The sequence below is a fragment of the Rousettus aegyptiacus genome, unplaced genomic scaffold (assembly GCF_014176215.1).
Source record: "Rousettus aegyptiacus isolate mRouAeg1 unplaced genomic scaffold, mRouAeg1.p scaffold_m13_p_12, whole genome shotgun sequence".
Taxonomy (NCBI): Eukaryota; Metazoa; Chordata; class Mammalia; order Chiroptera; family Pteropodidae; genus Rousettus; species Rousettus aegyptiacus.
In genome coordinates this window covers 24,238,220-24,257,607 of record NW_023416287.1, presented here as the reverse complement: position 1 = coordinate 24,257,607, position 19,388 = coordinate 24,238,220, and the positions used below count along the sequence as shown (strand labels likewise).

The 19,388-nt window shown below is 40.2% G+C and overlaps 1 protein-coding gene across 8 annotated transcripts in view; it reads left to right on the top strand.

Moving 5' to 3' along the window:
- SLC23A2 (solute carrier family 23 member 2) overlaps nt 1-19,388 on the top strand; it is a 112,230-nt gene that overhangs the window by 38,127 nt on the left and 54,715 nt on the right. For 5 of the 8 annotated variants that reach the window (XM_016134384.2, XM_016134088.2, XM_016133943.2 and 2 more), the window contains one exon: nt 8,778-9,039. The exons of 2 other annotated variants lie outside the window; for them this stretch is intronic. In XM_016134384.2, coding sequence (XP_015989870.1) covers nt 8,932-9,039 — 108 coding nt within the window. In that variant the 5' untranslated portion in view covers nt 8,778-8,931. Of the gene's footprint in view, nt 1-4,894; nt 7,539-8,777; nt 9,040-19,388 lie in introns of those variants that run through there. One more of the 8 variants, XM_016134228.2, reaches the window with a different exon arrangement.

The window sequence follows — 19,388 nt, the reverse complement described above, 5'->3', positions numbered from 1 at the left end:
CGGTGTGTGTATGCACACTTACACATAAACAGTGGGGTAGTGCTCTATGTACTATTGTTTCATTGTATAATTGCCTTTAATTTCTTTTACTCATTATTTCACTTTAAAAAATTAATATCTTCTGTTATTGTTGTTATTGTGGTAAAACCATTTAACCTGAGATCTACACAAAATTTAAGCGTACAATGAGTGTTAACTGTAGGCGCAATCTTGTACAGCAGACCCCTAGCACTTAACTCATCTTGGGTAATAAACTTGTTGGATAGTAACTGCCCACTTTGCCCTCTACCCCTAGTCCCTGGCAACCACCATTCTAGTCTCTGCCTCTGTGAGTTCAACTACCTTAAAATACTTCATGTAAGTGGAATCATGTGGTATACTTTCTTCTATGACTGGCTTATTTCACTCTATGTTAACCAGTTTCCTTGGATAACATAGAGTGAATATCTTTAACTGTCAGTAAATATTTCTATGCCATCTTTTTAATGGCTGCGTGGTATTCCTTTGTGTTAATATAGCACAATTAAACCATTTAATTCCCTAGTGTTGGATATTATATTTTTGGTCTTAATAATGTTAACATGTATAATTTTGTAGCTAAATATCTATGTCAGCTAATTATTACCTTATAAATTCCTAGAAGTAGCATTTCTTTAGGACAAATAATTGAAGTAAATATGAATATTTATACTTCTTTTGATACGTACAAACCACATTGCTTCATTAACAAATTTAATTTTCGTTAGGAGTGTGAATTTGTCTTGCTCCATCACTTTATAGTAAGTGTATTAAAAATGACGTAGGTTAAAAAAAAAAGGTACCTCATTTCAGTATACTTTTATTTGATTTTAAATAAGGACTGAACATTTATTTTGTCATTTTTATTTAGATGGGATTAAAGATTAGAAGCTCTTATGTTTTGCCTATTTTTATATTAAGGATTTTTGTTTTCTGTTTATTGATTTGTAAGACTTCAAATATAAGGCTATCACCATGTTATGTATATTATATTTTGCCTTTTAATTTTGTTTGTGTGGTTTTTCTCCATACTGAAATCTAAAAAAAAAATTTATATTGCAAAATGTATTAGTCTCTTTTTCATCTTTATTGACATGCTAAGAAAGGAGACCCCTACCCCAACATAATACAATCATTTAGTGGCTTTATTTTTTTTAACCTTAGGTGTTACTTCTTTTGGATTTTATTACTTAATGGTGAGCCAGTTGTTTTGGTATGCTGTACTGAAAAATTCATATTTTTGTCTTACGATTTGAAGTGCCTCCTGTATCATATATTCATTGGTTTGTGGGTTTTCTGTTTCTGATCTGTTTGCTTTTGTGCCTGTGTTGAAGCTTTATTAAACTTGACATTAGGATCCCTGTTTGGGGTTTTGATTTTTGTTAAATTTATGTACATTAAGTTTATAGGACATTGGATGTGTATGTGTACAGCTTTCTTATCCAAGAATATAGTCTGTTTCTCTGGTTATTGAAATTTCTTTTATGGCTCTTAGTAATAGTATGTAGGTGTATTCTTAAAGGCCACGAATGTTTTTGTTAAATATTTTAAGTATTTAATGCTATTCTCATTTTAAACAATTTCTTCATTCTCTTTAGAGTCTGGCAAACTTTATTGTAAACATCAGGTTTTGTGAGCCAGGTTTCCTATCACGTGTTCTTCTTCCTTGTTTATAACCCTTCAAAAATGTAAAAATCATTCTTAGTTGGGGACCATACAAAACCAGGCCAGGTGCATTTGCCAGCTTCTGACCTAGATGCTTATTGCTGGCATTTGGAAAGTGTTTCAACCAACATTGAAAGAGATTTTTGCTCATTTGTTTTGTACCTTGCCGTCTATGTATAGATTCTCTCACATAGCCTTATCTCTTGATATGGTTATAATTTGGTCCTTTCCTTATCTTCATCAGTCAAACAATAATAGTGCTGTCAGCACCCTGTCTCGTTACTGACGTTAATGTGTGTATTTTGTCACAGATATATATGGTTGATGTTGGCTGTTAATTTCCTTACCCAATTTAGGAATATTATTAAGCAAGGATGACTGTTACATTATATCAGGTACCTTTATTTTTTAAAGCATAATTTATTCATACCACAAATCTTGGGGTGCTTCTAACATAGGTGCCAAGGTCGGCATGGGGAGCAAGAAATACAGGCTGTGGCAGGCAGATGTCATCTCACTGTCATCTTCATGGATTCCCAGACACAATGGCGAAGTGATGATCAGAGAAGGCACTGATGGGAGTTACTTACAAGGGAAAGGGGTGAGGTAAAGGGTGCTTATTGGTTCTAGTCTAGGGTGAATTAGGACACTGTCAAAGAGCATGCTAGTTTTTGTAGTATGGTTGTACGCTAGCTGCAGTATGGACAACTGGTAGAGCCATCAAGATGGAACAAGAAAACAAGCAAGAGGCTGTTGTACTGTGGATGAGATGGTGGCTTGTGCTGTGGAATGGCCAGACTGCATAGATTTGGGAGCTCTTGGTCTGGGGATCGTGGGTTTCAGCAGTCCTGGCCCCTCAGAGCTCCCTCAAAAATCACAAGGGCAGAAACCACATAGCAAGTCATGCAGAGACAATGCTTGTAGGCCAGCTGGCCCGGGCTGTATTTGCTCGGGAAAGGTCAACTGTAAACTGAGCATTTAAAGGACACTTTTATGCCTTGCTTGCATAAACATTAGGACCGGAAGACTGATTAAAGTTTAAATCTTCCATTACTTATAGCTGTGTATACTTTGGCAAATTCTCTGAAACTCAGTTTTCCAACTTTTGTGGAGTTAGTGTGAAAATTAGGTAATCTTGTGCTTACTAGGGAGAAATAACTGCCATTTATAAAAGAGATGTGCCTGCACAGTAGGCTCTTAGCTGGAAAACTGCTGTTACTGCTCTCATTGTGTTGTCCTCATCATTTTCATTGTTCTGGCCCTGATTTTTCAGCCCTCAGCCCCTCCTTTCCCCTGTGCCTCGAGGTCAGGGCCAAGATGGCAGTGGCTTAGCTGCTTATTCTTTCGCAAGGAGTAGGAAGAGGTGATGAGAGACTGTGGGCAAGCTTGCCCCTGTGTCAGATTCCGTGGGGGATTTCACTTTTTGGTTTAACACAAATTCTGACACTGCCTCTAAACCCCACTTCCCACCCATCCAACCCTTTATCTTTTGCTGCCTTTGCCTCTGGGCCTTGACATTTCCCCACACAAAAGGGCAGGCTGCCTGGTGAAACCCTCATCTCGGGTTAGTGTGGGGTGTCTGCCCTTGAGGCTGTCTTCCTTACTCTTGAGTACTTGGCCGTGGAATGCTCTGTCATTTTGGGATATCCAAGGATGCATTTCTTCAGAGTTCACTGTCTTTCCCCTTCTTCTTCCCTCTATTTTTCTTACCCAACAAGATGTCCACCTTTCCCAGGCTTTGCAGTCCTCTGCCTAGAAGCCTTCTCAGAACCTCATGTGCTGCACTTTCTTTGGCCCCATCCCCTGCTTGCTCATTTGGGTCTATGTCTTTTGAACACTCCAAAGAGGCTGCCGTAAAAGAGACTGACTAAGGGAGTGGATGGGACCCCAGTAGAGCTTGTGAGGGTCAGTTAAACACTTGGTAGAGGTGCTTGATGGAAAGTGGTCTTGTCAGAAGGGAACTTGTTTCTAGGAATGGGGACAAGGGGAAGGGTTGGAACTGCCAAAGCAGATATCCATGTCTGAAACAAGCACAAAGGTAAAATTAACTTAGGAGAGTAAACGTATTCTATATTAAAAACTCCTATCATTTTCCCTTAACAAGGATAAGTGCATAATTGGAAAGGCTGGTGATGGGGCTGGACGTGAAGCAAAGAGCTCGTTAGTGTCAGTTATTACAAATATGACTGCATGGCACATGGCCTTGTGAACATCTGACAGTATTTCACCATCCTCTTTGCTTGTCATATCTTCTGGAAAACATAAGCTTCTGGTGGTCAAGGTAAAGGTTTATGTGGGCGACTTCAGGCAGATCTTATTTTTAGATATGTTTATTGTCATGCTGCATTTTTTCCCCCCTACATCTCGGGAGGTTAATGGGTGGCTAGATCAAGATGTAGAGGATTGATGGATTTGGTTTCATAAAAATGAAAATCATTCTGAAAGATCATCTACAAAATTCACGAGCAGACAAAAAGCTGGAATAAGATATTTGTATCACATGTGACAAAAGCTTAAAGGATTAATATCCTTAAAAATAAAAAACAAAGATCTGTAAACACTATAGAAAAATAGTCCAAGGGCATAAGGAGATAACCCTAAGAGTCTCTGTACTTGCTAATAGATATGAAAAACTCACAAATCAACACATTGCAAAAATCTCTGAAAAATTATCTACTGGCACAGATTTATATTAGGGCTATCAAACTTTGATGAGATGGTTGCATAAACTGCTGGTGGGACTGCCAGTTGGGAAGGTCTTTCTGGAAGAGAGCTTTGTGTTATGTCTCAAGAGCCTTAAAAATCTTCTGACCCTTTAGTCTTTGGAGATTCTTTTCCAAGGGATCAGGTTATACACAGGGTTTGTCGCGCAACGCCATTGTTTGTAATCGTTAAAACAGACATGGTCCTCCCAGGTGGCCACCAGTAGAGTTGTAATTTCTGCAGCAGAACCTCATATCACTGTTAAATAGCATAGTTTTGAGGAATAATGAAGTGTGTATATGATAGAATAGGTAGTAGGGGTTGTCAGTGTGGAATTTTAGGGCTGCCTTCTTTTCTCTTGAACACTGGAGATGTCACTTTTCTTTTTTTGCTATTATATGGCAAATGCTTATAAAATATCTATAATGTAATAAAAGACAATATACTAATTTTTCCTTCATAGGCAATCTGTTTTGTTTGCATGCTTTTTTTTTTTTTGAGAAAGTTTTCAAGGTTTTATATCTTTAAAATTCTGACATTTTACCAGGATGTATCAGTAGTGTTTTCTTTTCAATACTCCTCGCCCTGCACTTGAGATGTCCAGTGGATCTGAAGTTTGTTTTCAGTGAGGATGTTTTATCTGTTAGTTTTTGGACTCCTTATTCATCTGTTCCCTGATGGTCTGTGGGAATTCCTCTTTTACAGATATCGATTCTTCTGGCATCTGTTTGTAGAATTGTTCTAACAATTTATGTTTGGTTCCCAGTAATGCATCCATCAAGAGATTTCTTTTAGAAGTTGTATTTAAATTCTAAGAATTCTTTTTGGTCCTTTAATTACTACTTTTCCTTTGAGGATATGAATTAGAATTATTTTTAAAGGTACTCTCCTGATTCTTGCATTAATTATGTCCCATTGGGCATTAACCCCACTCTGACTGTCTAGTCTGCTTTCTGCTTGTTCATTCCCCTCTGATGTCCAGTGACACCCCCATTCTCTCCCCCGTGAGACTTCAGAGCCGACGCTGGCGCCAGCTCTCATGTAGGCTTAAGGAGGTGTTCTTGAACCTGCTTTTTGAAGTTAGATCCTCCCTCAGTTGTCAAATAGATTGCTCGCTCCTTCCTTCCTTCTTTCCTTCCTTCCTTCCTTCCTTCCTTCCATGCTTTTGATTCATTATGGTGAGGATTGCAGAAGGTTGTTTGTTTTTTTTTTTTAAGGTGATTTGTGCTTTCACATTTTCAAGAAGTCTGCAGTGTTTTTGTAGTGAAACAAACATTTTTGTTTTATGCGTTATTGCTGTCTTGGACTCCCAGGTGAGAGACCTTGGTGCCATTTGACTTTCCCTTTCCCTATGCCCTCTACACTGGCTGGTTCTAGCTCTATTTTGCTCTTCAGTTTTCCTCTTACCATCTACCCTTCTTTTCTTTCACATCACTGGGGCCCTAGAGCCCCCATGTCTCACCTGCACAGACACTCTAGTAGGCTTCTGATCTTCCTGTTTCTACTTAGCCTTCTATTTTGTCCACCTTTCTTCATATAGTAAAGTCCCTTCCCCAAGTGCAGATCTGGCCATTATCCTTATCCCTTTGAGCCCTCTTTTCTTAGAGTCTCCTCTTTTTCCTACTGAATTGAGTACAGCCCCTTTTAACTTGGCACCCTAGCTGCTCTTAGCTAATCTGCCCGCCAACTCCTGTGCAGTGAGCTGCTCGGTGACTCATTTTCTTGCTTCTGTCATGTACCTTGTACGTGGCTGGGATCGGTTCAGGGGAAGGGACAATCTGGAGGTAGCAGAAAGCTAGCATCATTGGACTCACCTGTTGGTGGTTATCTTGGCAACACCTGTTTCTGGAGTGTCAATTATAGGAGGCCCCAGGTGAAGGAAGAAGAGCCTGAGAGAGACAATTACCAAAGGCTTCATCCAAGCTCTTTAGGAAGAGCATAAACCCTGCCGATTGCTTACCCCTGATGGTGAGGCTGAAATATGTGTTTAAGGAAAGGACCAGTAAGTAGCTGAAGAAAACGTCTCTAGTCACAGGAACCTGAGCAGCCACACACTGCTGTAGCCGTACAGATGTACAGCAGATGAGGGGATATTCTGTGTTCTGCCTCTTTGCAAACTTCGCCGCTGCTAGGTATTGTTGTCGTCGTCGTTTTGAATTGTCATAAAACCCTTTAAAGAAAGAAAGTATGGAAAAGGTTAATTCCAAGTAATTAATATATGCCATCTCTGTCAGGGTCACAAGTAGAGCTAAGCAGTGTTCATGACTTCCCTCCTGGTTATCAAAAGTCCGTACTTTTATATATTGGAAACTGCATAGCAAAGTTGGGTCCTCATGTCCCCTGTAAGCAGCAGAAAAGATCAAGAGAAAATATAATGACCCACTTGTCCTTGTTCTTGAAAAGGAAAACTTACTTTAAAAGTCACTAAATGGCACTAAGTCGCATAGATTCATTCCTTAACGTGCTTTGTTCCATCTGGTGAAAGGCATGTCCTTGTTTCTCAAAATGGTACATATCTCCCTTGGGTGTGCATGATCTTGTGTTAAGGAGCCACATAGCACATTTGGGATGCCACTTTTGAGGGGTGGGGAGGGAAATATCTGTAAACCAGGGTTTCTCAGCCTTGGCACGATTGACATTTGGACCTAGATGATTCCTTATTGTGCAATTTGTCCTGGACACTGTAGGACGTTTTAGTAGCACCCGTCACCTCCACCTGTTAGATGCTAGTAGCTCTCCCCCAGTTGTAATGAACAAAGATGTCTCTAGATGTTGGCAGATGCCCCCCAGAGGGGAAAGTCACTCCTGGTTGAGAGCCACTGCTTTAAACAGATATGGATGTGAACAAGAATGCAACATGTGCAGGAACATTTAAACCAAAAGAGCCACCTCAGAAAACTTTGATGTCTCTACCTAGCTCCTCTATTGCATTGAGGCAGAACTTAATTTTCTGGCAACTCTTTTATTTTACTTTTTGCCCTCTAACTGTTGAACTCTAAAATTTTGTATAATTCTTTCTTTTATTTATTTAGATTTCACTCCCCACCCCACCACAACCACACTGGCTCATTTGAAGTATTTGTTGAATGAAAAGTACCCCTAACAGAATTCCTTGAACCAGGAGGCTGCCTGCTTATATTTCTAATCTTCTTGTAAGTGGGTCCTCACATTTGTAGGACAGCTTGGCCAAGTTTATTCATTCTCAGTGGGAAATTAATTGCTCTAACATCCGACATCATTCTAATCAATGTGCCGGTGAATGTTCTCTGTACCTTCTCACCCCTACCTGCTTGCGGTGGTTTTTTTTTCCTACATAAAAATTTAGGCATGCCCAGGCATATTTTATTGTATATGTACCAAGCCTTGTAGGGCTCCTTTGTGCCTTCTTAATTTTTGAAGCCAAATTCTCCAAATGCTTATTAAATCTTCTTCTTCACCAAAATGTGGCTGTATAGAATTGTTTCAGTAATTTCCTGCTTTTGACTTCTGCTTCGGATTTTTGTTAGCTTGGAGCCTTGCGTGTTGTTAAGTAATATCAGATTCTCTGAGATTCTCTGAGCATATGAGATCCATCTTGGATCTAGTACTGTTGATCTCCTTCCCCCTCTTCCTGTATCTCCTAATCTCTTGCTATTTTAACCCCCCTACTCCTTTATTGGTTGGATTTTTTTTCTTTAGGTTTATGTTCTCATTTGATAGCGAATGTTTTGGCTCTATTTTTTTGTGTGGCATTCTAGCCCATTTAAAGCTCATCTTGCTGCCTTCCTAGAATTCCATGTGTCATTCAATTCTAGATTGGGTTTATCTCCTCTTTTTTGTGCTTTTGAGTGCCTTCCTCTGCCTTTAATTGAGCACATGTAGGGAATTTAGAATTTTAATATCCATTTAATCATAGCAAATTGGCTGTAACTGCACTTTGTAGTATGGGTGACACTAGCTACAAGTGGCTATTTAAATGTAACTGAATTAAAATTAGATACAATTAAACATTCTGTTTATTATGCTAGCCATATCTCAAGTGCTCAGTAGCTTTGTGACAAGTGACAACTAGGTGGGACAGGGCAGGTACAGAACAGTTCTACTTTTTCAGAAAGTTCTATCGGATAGTGCAGGGCGATAAAATGTAGACCATAATGCATGTCAAAGGAAGACCTATTTTTATCCCTAATATTCTGATATTTTGAAATATGTTCCTCTCTAGGGGACAATTTAGAATCAATGAGTGACCTTAAACAAAGAGGGTGGGGATTCGGAAAGTGTTAAGTACTGTGTCCTTGGGTGTTTGGGTATAACTTGTATTCTGACTTTTCCGTCCAGAAAACATGATAACCATGTGTCTGTCCTGTGTTGTTTGTGTATTGCAGTGACTTGGCTTCTTTCTCCTTTTCTAGATGCTAAAAGATGGTGCTGGTGGGGCTCATCTCTGCCTGAGAATTGGGTGCTCCAGGCACTGGAAGAGCCAACTCTGATCCTGGGCTCCCTGCTTGAACAAGCCTTCACTTCCAGCCACTCCAGTCCAGTGGCCAAACAACTTGTTTTTCCTTAATGATGGGTATTGGTAAGAACACTACGTCCAAATCCATGGAGACTGGGAGTTCAACCGAAGGCAAATACGAGGACGAAGCAAAGCACCCCACTTTCTTCACCCTTCCAGTAAGGGCATTCCCTGCCGTCCCTTCCTCTTTAATCATTCTAAAGTAGTTTCGATATTGAATCGACATAGGGTTAGCTTTAATACTCGTGTTTTCAGTAAAGGTTAAGGCCCTCAAAAACCAAATGCTTTTCACATGAGATAGTCTCCTGGGGATCCCTGTTGGCTGACTCTGGTTTTGGCCCTGTGCTGTGGCTGCAGTCACCTGACGGGATTAGATCCCAGAAGAAAGCATGCTTGCTGTGAATGCTGTGAAACTGGCTCAGTGCCCACTCTGTACTGGGGGATGTTGAAGGCCTAGTTTAATCTCCAAAAATGTATTCTTGTGAAATAGCCTGCAACCTAAGTTCAGACTTGTATTACAAGGTGGGAGAGTAAATGAATGACTTATTGTTTAGATGGCCATGCTTTGCATTATGGCAGCAGTGCCCAAGATAGAGGTAGTTTTATCTGGACAATTGACGTTAGGCAGATAAGGCCGATGACACACATTCATTATTATTCAGGGCTAGTATTTCTCCAGATGTAGGATTATGACTTAACGTATCAGCTGGTCTCTACCATACCGATGAGGTGTGGAGGCTGGGCAAGGCCAGCCAAGGGGACAGTGTGGAGGCTGGGCAGGGCCAGCCAAGGGGTTGCTGAGGTAGGAGGGGAACCACAGAAGCTCCATCCAGGCAGCCAGTGACCCAGGCATTATGAGAGTGAGCTGGACTATGAATAAGGATGGACTTTCAGATTTAGCCAGAGCTGGGCCTTTGCCTGGTGAGTGCCGGAGCACAGCAGCTGAGGTTCGTGCGGGAGTGATTGCAGTGATGCACCGTGGACCCTAGGTGGTGTAAGGAGAGGATTGAGGCTGATGCAGGGGATGGAGGAGCTCTGAAAAGTGAAACAACACTCGGGACAAGGGTTTGGCAGGCCTGTTGGATTGGGGTCTTTGAGAGCATCTAGGAAGAAAGACAGGTGGATGAAGAACAGGTAGCTTTGAGAGGTGGTGAAAGTAGATCTGACCAGATTTGGTGTTGGGTTGGATGTGGGCGGCCAGGTACAACAGAAGTCAAGAGGGCTTTGGGGTTAGGCACCTGGGTGTCTGGTGGTCCCTGTAGATAAAATAAGAAACACACAAACTAAACATAGGATGCTTTGTTTGTTTGTTTTTAAGTTGGCGTGGGGAAGTAATGAATTGATAGAATATGGAATTAAAGATTCTGGTCTTTTGTGGTATGTTGTGTCCATTGAGTCAGGAAAGCACTGATCCGTCCCTCTGCCCCTGAGGAGTTTTTCCCTGTTGTCTTCTCTCAGCTAGGAAGCAGATTTCCTGCCTCGTTGCTGAGAACGACCAGCTAAAATCACATCTGAAGACTGTTTACATTGGCATCTCCTAGCACAGAAAACAATTTCCCAATTCACCAGTTAGGAAGAGAGTTGTGAAGTGGGCACACTCAGGTATTATAATATTTGAGCGTGCTGGCGCACCCTGATTTATGCCTATTGTTCCTGCATATATGTTCATACAGTCCCCCTTTATGCCCACAACCGTCCTGGTTTGTATGATGAATTATATGGTCTGAGTAATTACAACCAAACTTAAGCATATGAGAAAGCTGAAAACATTTTTTACTTCTTTCAGAGAAACTTTATGAAAAATCTTAATATGATTAGGCTTACACACACACACACACACACAAAACCCTTCTGTTTATAAAAGTAATAACACATTCATATTAGGAAATTTTGAAAGTACATTAAAACGTTTAGAAGATAAAGAATATTTTTGAATTGGATTGTTACAGAATTGATCAGAAAACACAGTTGGGTCCCCTCCTTCCCACCTTTTGTAGTTACCACAAGCGAATTATGCTCCCCGTCAGTAAAGATGTTGCTCCTGTCTTTTGAGTTATAAGTAAAGGCAGGAAAGGTTTTTATTTAACAGTTCTGTTAAATAGCTGTAATGTAATAGTTACATGATGGAAATACTCCAAAAGAATCAAACTGTGTGGCAGTGAATGAAAATGTGTGAGAGAATTTCTGCATCCAACAGGTCTGGCTGAAAAACTAAAGTTAAAATGCTAGGTAGAACAAATTGTTCTTTAAAAATATCAATTACTTTCCTTTGAGTCTACCAAGAAAATACAAAAACATATGGCTGTAAGTAAATAATAATTATTAGTGTTTAGGCTATTACAATTCAGGTTGTCCTCAGGCCACACACATCAAAGGCAGGAAAATTTAAATATTAAGTAGTAATAGAAGCTGGTGATAGATTGTGAGAAAGTCTGTAAAGAAAATAAAGGAGACAATGACAGAAAAAGAGGCCTGGACCAGACATAAGAATGTATATGAAGAAAACGCTAACCCAGGAGTGAGAGGTTTGGGAGGGAGCTAGGACAGAGGAGGGGGTGGCCAACAGATTTAGAGAATAGGGGTGAGCTACCCTCCTGTAAGAGACCTGAGACCCCAGAGGCAGTGGCCGAATGGGCGTGCTATTAGGTGGGAGGCCAGCAACTCAGAGCTGTGCCCTGTAAGAATGCAGCCAGGGCAACCGATGCCCCTTTCTTTCCTTTTCTCTTTCTTGTCAGATCCCTTTTCTTCCTCTCCTTTCAACCTCTCCCCTTCCTCTCCCCTCCCCTCCCTTGCTTGTCTTACAGAAGTGACCGTGGCAGACATGGGGAGGGATAGGTGAAGAAACCATATAATGGTAACCTTGACTCCTGTAGGTCTATGACTCTGTGATGGCAGATTTGAACATACTCATTCTCAGCAGTGAAAAGAAGGCACAAGATTTTTTTTGGTGCAAACAGTCCTATTTTAAAAACCAAGCAAGGAAGGCTAGCTAGAATATGTCCTTGTTCTTATAACTTTAGTACCAGTTGCCATGGAGTTTCTTCTTGTACATTCCTGAATAGAGGGTTTGGAGTTGTTAGATCTTAAAATGGAAAGTCTCAGTTGAATGGTAATAATAGGTGCCTTGGAAAATGTTCTCTCTCTGTAAGAATAATTAGATCTTGGGATCAACAGTGTGTGATTCTAAGAAGGGTCTGAGGATGACTATGTTTCCTGGAGCTAGCTAAGAAACTAGGTACAGTTTCCCTATTTTCTGTAAGACAAGGGCTAGAATCTGCTGCATAATAACCATGATTTAGGGCAGGGGGTGCTCTTGATAGTTCAAAATTGAACAGCCAAGATGAGCAGCCTTGTTTAAAATGTCTTAAGTTGGGGGAAATTTCTTAGAAAAGGAATATGCTGATACGTGCTTTGAAATAAAAATGTTGAAAAGATGGGATGCGAATGAACATTTTTATGCATGGTAAGAGGTTCTTTACCTTTCTAGAGTTTTTGATCTTAATGAATTTTTCTGTTCTGGTATTGAGGTTACACATAGTTGCTCATATTGCAGCTTACTTTTAGTTTGAATAGAGTTTTAGTAGTTGTAAATGAGATATCAGATGTTAGTAATACAAAATGGCCATCTAATAGTTGGGACATGTACAATTCGCTGTGAATGATCTTAAAGTAACAGAGCTGCTGGAGTCATTTCCTAGAGCAGGTTTATGAAGTTGATTATCTCTCACTTTTGTATGAGGCCCAATTCACAGACTCTTGGTCCTATAAAGGGCCTTAAATAAGGAAATCTGGTCCATTCTGCTCCCATTCAGTGCTTGCTTTGCACTCTAAGCAGTACCATGACAAATAACAAGTGGTCGTCCAGGCTGCTGCCTTCCCTACCCTGCAGGGCCCACCCTCAGCACTGTCCCTGCTGCCGGTGTTTTCTTTGGGTCATTTCTTGCCTGGATCATTATGACAGCCTCGCTGTGGCCTCCCTGCCTCCCAGCCTTGTTCCTTTCCAGCCCCTGACTATGATTCCTGCCTGTGTCTTTTGTATTCCTAGACTACTTAAGACTTCCCTTTTTTCTAAATATAGATACCCGCTGAACCTTTTACCTCTAGATTTTTCATTCACTCCTAATTTGTGTTCACCTAAGCTAGGTAGGCAGGCTCCTGAGCTTTAACGATTAGAAGGAAGATGATTCCGATAAGTTTCTTTACTGTAATCTAAGCCCGGATTCTGTTGGAGAAATAGCTGATTTCCTGTTGGGGTTTAATGAAGCAATCTAAGAGGAAGATAGGATATGGAAGGTTGTCCAGTAGTAATTACCTGGTTGTTTCTCCCTCCTCCTTTAATTTTACATATTTTAAAGCGTCTATATTTCTCCCCAAGCTTCATAGTACAGATGTATTGTTAGAATGAAATGGTAATAGCAGGAAAACCGATGTATTCTTTCACTATATTTTTTTTAATAGTTCACATATTTGTTTTCTGTCATTGTTTTATTTGTATAACTTCATTTACAAAAGAAATACATTCACTGTAGAAAATTTAGAAAACATAATCCTATAGTGAGGAAGAAAACCTCAAATCATTGAAAATCCTATCAGCCAGAAAAACAACGTCCTAATATTTTGGTGTATTTCTCTCTAGAGGTGAAACAAATATTTGAGTGTTCTTTTATAAAATTCTGACACACACAAACCATCTGCTTTATAAGGCTCTTTAACATCATATTATGTCCTGGCATATCAGTGCCACTGAACACATACCTTGTCATTATGGCATAATAGCAAATCATGGATCTAATTTTTCCACTTTGTTGACATAAATGTCCAAATCTGTGGAGAATTTTTGTCAAGAGTTTATTTGAGATGAACCGATAATTGCTGGGAAGCGAGACCTCGAACGCTTCCCAGAAATGACAGTGCGCAGCTTCTTTCATGCACTTGGAGTTAAGGCCAATTACATGAAGGTGGCAGAAAGCAAGCCGGGGATCAGCGCTGCGCTTGCCATTGTCGATAGCCCCAGGGTAGGGGATGGCTCTTCTGGCTCCGTCTGTGGAGAACAACTTCATATTGTGGGAATATGGGCTTGAATCTAGGACCTTAAGTATAAGTCTCAGTTTATCCCTCGATACATGTGAGAACCTGTGCCACCTACTCATGCTTGGAGCTTTAGCCTCCTTGTCTGTATTAGGATGTTTGAGGAATAACTGAGATCATACAGCAACATCAGTTCATATACACAGTAGGCAGTTAATAAATGTTCCACTCCCTCCTGCATCTCCACCATGCCTTTGGAACCAGAGAACAGTGATGCAGGAGGGCAGGTGAGGGGTCTGAAAAGGGACTAATGCCATCAACTGTTGTACAGATGCCTCAGGCTTCAGGAAACAGTCCTCTCTGACTCCTATGATAGGCATTTTCTGGGCCCACAAAGGGTGGAGAGTGACCGTCTAGATAATTTTTAAAGCCTCAGTCACGATGCTGGAGGGAAGAGCTTGCTGGAGGGAAGAGCTTGCGTCTGGAGTTAAGGTCTTGATGCTAATGTGATGTGACTCAGACCCTGAGGGGATTACTTGAGCTCTCTGGCCATCGGTTTCCTCATCTGTAAAATGGGAATAAACATAGCATTGGTCTCAGGGTTGTTACAAGGATTAAATGAAGAAATATATGTACATTTATTAACATGGTATCCGACACATATGAAATGTGCAGTGAGTAAGAGAATAAGGAGAAACTAGTAGTTTAGCTAAAAAGTGAAAATTCCTTGACAAAGCTATTTGACCAAAACATTAGAAGTTACATTGTGATGAGGGGGGAATCTTTTTTTGCTCCATCCCATCTCCTTGAAGGATCATCCCTATTATAGCCACATTCATAGAAACTAGGAAAGCAGGGATCCAGGTGGACGGGGACCCACTCTCACCTGGAAAGGGGAGTGTGAGAGTCAGGAAAAGGTCCCACACGATGCAGTAAAAGGCAGAACGTGTACTCCTCCTTTCATTAGGTGTGTGTTGGTAAACAGGCTGGTGCTTCTGCAGGCTGTTCCGTAACCTGCTTTTACTGCATTTAACAGGACATCCTGGACCTCTATCGCAGAAAATTTGAATGTATTTTGCCTTGCCCTCCTTGGCAGCAGACTGGTATTTAACTTAATGGATGTACCATAATTTTGTTAATTGTTCCTTAAAGGGAGTTGAAGTTTAAATTCTTTTTTTTAAACACTAGGTAAGGTAGTCATATGATTCATAATTTAAGAGTACACAGAGTATATAGAGAGTGAAAAGTCCCTTGCCTGGCCTTGTACACACCAATTCTTTGTACACACCACTTTTTAGAAATAGCTTGTGAATATGTAAACAAATGCATTGTTCGTCTCCTTTTACACACATGTGGTGTGTATATCCAAATATCTATGTCTGTAATTCTGCTTTTTTTTTTACTTCCTAATATACTGTGGCTGATGTTCTGTATGTCCCTATGTCAGAATAGAGAGTGCTCTCATTCTCTCTGTAACTGCAGAGCATCTCTGATATGGATGTACCATAATTTATTTAAATATTTCCATTTGATAGACAATCTAGATGGTTTCCACTATTTTGCTATTACCTTAGCACTGCAGTGAATAACCTTCTACACAGGTCATTTCACTCAGATGTAATAAAAAGATAAATTTCCAGGAATGGGACTGTTGGGGCAGAGGGCGTATGTCTTGCTCAGTTGAGGGTCACCACCAAGCGTGCCCTGTTGAGGTCATTTCATTGCCTTCAGCGGTGCGTGAGCGCCTGCTTTCCTGCAGGCGTGCCAGTGGAATGTGAGTCAGAATGGGGTCGTGGCCAATTTAATAGTTGGAAAAAGTTTTCTGTTATAGTTTTAATTTGCAGTCTCATGAATGAGGTTGAGCATCTTCTCAAATGTTCAGGAGCCGTTTGTATTTCCTTATTTTCCTGTTGGGATGTTGACCTTTTTCTTGTTGGTTTCTATCCCTTATATATTCTTTACTTATCAGAAATTTACCTTGTCATCTATAAAGTGTTACCACCTGGAAAGAATGGAAGATAAGTGTCCCCCTTTGGGAGAAGTGCCAGAACCTGCTAGGTACCGTTGGGATCTGTTTTGGAATCAGTTTGTGGATGGGGGTCTGCAGGGACTTCTCTAGTTAAGTTCTTGTAAATATCACCTTAAAGGGAAGATGTTTGATGAAGTGTCAAGCCCGTTGCTTGACATAAATTTCTGCCCAGCCAAATGTTAGCTGTCACCATCACCACCGTCATGGGACACGTGTGGGAGCAGGAGCACATACAAAAAAAGGTTTTTAGTGTGGGCCTGTGACACTCTACCCAGCTCGTTAGGTTAGGTGCCAGAAATGGGGAGAGATGAGGCACCTTCTGGCTCTTCTCAAACAGCAAGTTGTGCTGGGGGACAGGCCCCAGAGACACACCAGGAATCCTGAGTTTGCTCTGGCTGCTGTAGCCCCAGGACCTCCCAGAGAAAGCTGAAGACGTTTATTTATTATGCTGTCCCAAGAAGACACAGACTGTGTAGCGCAGGTGAAGGAGCCGTGTTTTCGTCAGCAGTGTTGGTTGCTCCAGATGACTTTGCTTGCGTGTGATCACTGGGGGTGCCCCAGGGGACTGTTATGTTTGAAGAGGCACTGAAAGCAAGATTAGGGGTTTTGCTGCCTCCGGCAGCTTTTGCGTTCCTAGTGTTACCTTAGGTCTTCAGCCGCTTTTTGGGGGGAGTCAGTCTAAGACTGAAAAGCTCTATAGGTTTAGCATATGTTGTATTATGCTCACTTTGATTTATTTTTTATGGTAGTTAACTTTGAGATTTCAAATGAAAAGGTAGTCGGTAAATTTTATGTTCTTTAAAAAGGCAATTGAATTAAAGGATGGGAAATATTAATCTTGATATCTTTCTTTAAAGCACATTTTAATTGTAGAGTAGATATGGATACCAGTGGAAATAATCTGTGTGTGTGTGTGTGTGCGTGTGCGCGCGCGTGCGCACGTGCATGTGTGTATAGAGTAAGACTAGTGTTACTTTTTTATTGAAAGAATAGAAAGTAGTTAATTTGGGGAACTTTATTATTACTCGGAAAAAGATCGTGTTAGTATAAATTGGTTCACTTAGCTACTGGACACATGACAGTGGAAGACGGATTATACTCATGTAGAAGCTAAATTAAGTTCTGAACCCTCTGATCAGAGGAATGGGGTTTCTCAGGTACTTTGTACCCTTCACCCTACAGATGTCCACAGCCCCCCGATTCACTTTAACTTGTGTTTGAGTAAACAAGTTACTCATTCCATTGTTACTTTAAATTGGCATTATCGTGATATTGGCACTCAGCATGTCACTCAGTGGCTGTTGCTCCTGTCACACTCCTGCTTCATTTGACCATTTCAGGATTCCTATTCAGAAACACATACTTTAAGTGTTATTGTCTTAACTTAGATGAAATAAAGCAACAAATGCATTATGTTTATTGAGCAATAGCAATAGACAGTCCTGTACTCTAAGGCAACATGGCCCTCCATATTGGAGACAAAATCGACTGGATAAATGTAGGCAGAGAAAATCTGCTTTCATAGCTGATCGATTGTATAATATTAGTTTGGGGGGAAATTTTAAAGCCACAAGTTTGGTCTTAACTACTTTGGAGGGGAGAAAGGACTACTTGTTCCCAAAGGTTTTTTAAATCTGATATATGTATTCTTATAAAAACTTGATCAATTTCCTGAGATGAAAGATGCCGAGATTCTCCTCTGTTATCTGTGATGCTATTAATAACACAAAAGAAAACCCAGTTTTATTAAGTTTGAAATCTTTCCAAGACATGTTTTATTTCCCAGTTGAAATAATATTTAGAGATTAAAAAATGTGAAGCTTTGATAGTGTCAGGAACATTTTTTATCTTTTTCTCTTAAAGTTTATGCCTTTCTTGAAGAACTGATTATAACATTTGAATTTTAAATTAAAAAAAAAAAAGACTATCAGAATAGTTCACTTAATAAACCAGAGGAAAAGTTGTAGTAAAACAAACTAGAGTTTTACTCTCTGGTGCCCTGATGCATTCTGTGTTCAGAGAGAATTAACCTGGCACCCACTCTGGTTGGAACTCCCCGTGGAGCAAGGGGAGTATTGCATCCTCATTGCCTGAGCACAGCAGGTGCTCAAACAGGGTTTGTTGAAAGACTATGTGAGCCTTTTCCTAGCCTGAGGAGAATCTGCATTTTATAGTACTTGTTTGTGTGTGTGAATAGAATTACTCAGGGGAGGAGTGGGAGTTGCTAACTCCTTCCAAAATTTCCTCTTTGGTGCCACATATATTGAGGTGAAATTTGCACATCAAAGTTAACAATTTAAAAATGAACAATTCAGTGACATTGAACATATCCACAGTGTGTGCAACCATCACCTCGATCTAGTTCTCAAACCTTCTCATCACACCAAGAGAAAACCCTGTTTCGATGAAGCATTTGCTCCCTGTGGAAACTGACGATGAACGTGGGTGAAGGTTAGTTTTAGCTAGGATAGAATTTTAAATCAGTTTTGGGTTTCTCTGATGATTTAGTAACTAAACACTGTTTTAAGTCAGTTCATCCTGAGTGTTTGTACCTCTTGGCTTCTCAGTGGGTTGAATGCTGCTGTGATAAGACTTGGAGCATGGTTCTAATAGTAAGTTAGAGTTTTGTGTTATGGACTTGATCTTGGCTGGGAACCTGTAGCCTGCTGGCAGCTAGTTTTACAAACAAATGCCGCAAACCCAACTGGCTTGCATAAAAAGCTGCAGCATGCCTTAGAGATGGTTTTAAAAGTAACTCTTTATTTGGTATGATATAAGAAAATTTTGCCCTGTAAGAATTATGTACCAGTTAATTGGGATCTTTGGCTTACTTTAAAACTAGCTTCAGACTTGGGTTATAATCTCTGTGACCTTGAATGAGAAATTAAATTGTTCCCTGGCCTGATTCCTCAGCTACAAAAATGAGTGCATTAAATCTCTCTGGACCTGCACTATCCACACTACACTGCTTGAATCTTTGGTCTTTTTAATTTCTTTCTGTTGTAAAAATAAATTGTCCTCATTATGGAAAATTACCAACATATATAGAGGTAAAAAGAAGGTAAAAAGAAGGTAAAAATGGCCCCTCCGATTAAAGATAACCACTGTTAATATTTTGGTGTACATCTTTTTTTCATTTTAAAAAGCAGTATGCGAATAACACACACATATACTGATACCGATTATAAAAGATCTAAATGCCAAAGACTGTTTGGGGGTGAAAAATGAGAGGTGCCCATTCTTATTTCTTGTCCCTAGGACAACTTTCATATTGGTTTGTGACTTTGCTGGATCCTTTACCAAGCAGGGAGGTTATTAAAATTTTATTTTATGTTTTTAGCCTAATGAGATAATTCTAGGCTTACTGTTTTGCGATTTTTGGGGGGGCAATATTTCTTAGAGTTCTTTCTTTGTTGGTATGCCAGTTTTATTATTTTTATCGGGTGAATA